This window comes from Arachis ipaensis, chromosome B04, assembly GCF_000816755.2.
Source record: "Arachis ipaensis cultivar K30076 chromosome B04, Araip1.1, whole genome shotgun sequence".
Classification (NCBI taxonomy): Eukaryota; Viridiplantae; Streptophyta; class Magnoliopsida; order Fabales; family Fabaceae; genus Arachis; species Arachis ipaensis.
In genome coordinates, this window is record NC_029788.2 from 67079529 (window position 1) to 67082799 (window position 3271).

The 3271-nt window shown below is 40.7% G+C and overlaps 1 protein-coding gene across 1 annotated transcript; it reads right to left on the reverse strand.

The window, feature by feature from the left end:
* Positions 428-1063, reverse strand: LOC107636531. Its single transcript, XM_016340033.1, has 2 exons — positions 896-1063; positions 428-805 (listed from the first exon to the last, which is right to left on the reverse strand). The coding sequence occupies exons 1-2, from the start codon at positions 1061-1063 to the stop codon at positions 428-430; spliced, it is 546 nt and encodes a 181-aa protein (XP_016195519.1).

The window sequence follows — 3271 nt, forward strand, 5'->3', positions numbered from 1 at the left end:
ACATATAATCCTATGAGTCTTGGGTAATTAGGGTTTTCGTGGCACTAAACTAGTTTTCTGAACTTAACCCTCTAATCGGAATTAAGTAACCACGAGAGTGGCGGTTAATGAAGGTTAGAGGAGGCTAAGATACTAAGAGATTAGGGTTTAGACACTTATGGTTTGCCATAGAATGAATCATGCATTGTTAAAATAGTTGGTAAGAACTTTTAATCCGAAAAGATAAACATCTCTAAAACCCTAACTATTTTCTCATATTGTTTTTACACCAAACCATTATTTGCTTTCTCTATTTTTTTGGCTTATTGTTAATGCAAATTGCACTTCACCAAACCCTTTTGGGTTCTCCTAACTAAGTCCACCCAGACAACCATTGCTTGCTCAGTTCGATAATCCTCGTGGGATCGACCCTCACTCACCTGAGTTATTACTTGGATGACTCGGTGCACTTGACGGTTAAGTTGTGGGAAATTCGAATTCCCGCACCATAAGGCGCAATTGAAATCGGTCCTACTCTAGCAACCAGCTCAATCGGAAATTTGATTTCTCGAGAGGGAGAAAATTCAATTATGTCTTCAAGGAATACTTTTGGAAATTCATTCACAACTAGAATCTTATTTAAACTTTGCTCCTCGCCTGACACATTTGCAGGTAACAGCATAACACCCTGACATTCACATCCGATGCAGTTTACCACAATGGAATTCAGATAATAACACTTCGCCATAACCGGTCCTTCTGACCCTTCCAGCATAAAATACAATGACATTTCAGGACAGTCAAGCAATATACGATTCTTTGATAACTAATCCAATCCCAAGATGAGATCAAGACCAGTCATCGGTAAACAAATTAAATCATAGACAAAATCTCATTGTTTAACTCCGAACGGAACTTGTGGACAACCTAATCTAGCCACAATAGCTTCAGAGGTAGCATTATGCCCTTTTAAATCATAGGCCAACATAACTATCTTCAATCTTAACTCACTAGACTTCTCAAATGCTATAAATGAGTGTGATGCTCCAGTATCAAATAACGCAATTAAAGTTCTACCAGTCATTTTATAGTTACCTCTTATCAGTGTCTCGGATCCCTTGGCACCCACACCAGATGTAGTGAACACTCGCCCTGGTTGCTGTGCTCTCCCGGCATCAAACCTCTTCTTGTTTGGATAGTTCTAGGACAGATGCCCGGCTCTACCACAATAGTATCATACACCCAGTCCAGCTCTGCACAGAGTGTTCGGATGATATACCTCACATCTCTTACATGTCAAGTTGTTGGCAGGATTCTGAATCTGCTTTCCTTTGCCTCTTCCCTGGTTATTATTATTGTTGAATCTCTAGAAGGTGTTATGGCCCTGATGTGGTTGTGGAACATAGCTTCCTCACTTGAAATTCTGTCCTCTAGGTGTGAAGTTCCTCCCCTGATCTCTCCTAATAAAAGCTCGGTGATCGTTTTTGTTTGACATGGCCTTTCTTGCATAATACTCAGCAACTTGGCATTTGTTTACCAGTTCAGAGAAAACTCTGATCTCCATCGAGCTCATTATACTCAGGATGTCACTCCATAGACCACCTTCATATTTTATGCATTTCCATTCTTTAAAATCCCCCGGAGCACCCAGACAAAGCCTAGAGAATCAACACAATTCCTCAAATTGATTAGTGTACTCTGCCATTGACATAGGACCTTTTTTCAGTTGTAGCAACTCAAGCTCCTTAACCGTCCTTGCTGAGTTCGGGGAATACTTCTTATAAAACTTGGACTAGAATATGGTACACAAAATTGTGATTTACACTTTTCACAACACCGCACAACTAACCAGCAAGTGCACTGGATCGTCCAAGTAATACCTTACGTAAGTAAGGGTCGATCCCACGGAGATTGTCGACTTGAAGCAAGCTATGGTCATCTTGTAAATCTCAGTCAGGCGTATTCAAATGGTTATGAGGTTTTGATAATTAAAAGATAAATAAAACATAAAATAAGATAAAGATACTTATGTAATTCATTGGTGGAAGTTTCAGATAAGTGTTTGGAGATGCTTTGTTGCTTCTGAACCTTTGCTTTTCTATTGTCTTCTTCCAATCATGCGTGCTTCCTTCCATGGCAAGCTGTATGATCCTCTCGGATGAAAAATACCAGGTACGATCTCTGCATGGCTAATCAACTGTCAGATTTCTCATTTCGGATGAAAAATACCAGGTACAGCTACAGCACGGCTAATCATCTGTCGGTTCTTACTAGCGTCGAAATAGGATCCCTCTATCTTTTTGCACACTGTCACTGCGCCCAACATTCACAAGTTTGAAGCTCTTCACAGTCATCCCTTCCCAGATCCTACTCGGAATACCACAGACAAGGTTTAGACTTTCCGGATCTCAGGAATGTTGCGAATTAGTTCTAGCCTATACCACGAAGGTTCTAATCATTCGGACTCGGTTCGTAGATCAGAGACCCAAGAGAATATACTCCAGCTGTCGTCCAATAACTACGTTGAACATCATGTAGAACACTTGTGGTTGTCAGGCACGCAGATCTAGGCTAAGCGAGTAACGAAGATAGTGGGTGATTGTCACGGGTCACCCCTTCATTCTGACTTAATTGAATTAAGTATGAGAGTATATCTTGGAGAAGAAGTAAGCGTGAATTAAAAGAGAAATAATAGTCCTTGTATTAATTCATGAAGAACAGCAGAGCTCCGTACCTTAATCTATGAGGTGTAGAAACTCCACCGTAGAAAATACATAAGAGAAAAAGGTCTAGGCATGGCCTAATGGCCAGCCTCTAAGTCCTAAGATGATGAAGTTCTTCAAAAGATGATCAAAAGATTCCAAAGATGCAAATACAATAGTAAAAAGTGCTATTTATACTAAACTAGTAACTTAGGTTTACAGAAAATGAGTAACTAAGTGCAGATAGTGTAGAAATCCACTTCCGGGGCCCACTTGGTGTGTGCTTGGGCTGAGCATTAAAGCTTTCACATGCATAGACCATTCTTGGAGTTAAACGCTAGCTTGGGTGCCAGTTTGGGCGTTTAACTCCAGTTCTGGTGCCAGTTCTGGTGTTTTACTCCAGAAAAGGGTCTCTCGTGGGCATTTGAACGCTAGTTTGGGCCATCAAATCTCGGGCAAAGTATGAACTATTATACATTGCTGGAAAGCCCAAGATGTAGAATTTCCAACGTAATTAAGAGCGTGCCAATTGGGCATCTGTAGCTCTAGAAAATCCACTTTGAGTGCAGGAGAGTCAGAATCCAACAATA

Coding starts and splice junctions, on each gene's coding strand:
- LOC107636531 (XM_016340033.1), bottom strand. CDS start 1,063: ATGACTGGTAGAACTTTAATTGCGTTATTTGATACTGGAGCATCACAC. Junction 806..895: donor CTAGATTAGGTTGTCCACAA/GTTCCGTTCGGA, acceptor GGATTGGATTAG/TTATCAAAGAATCGTATATT.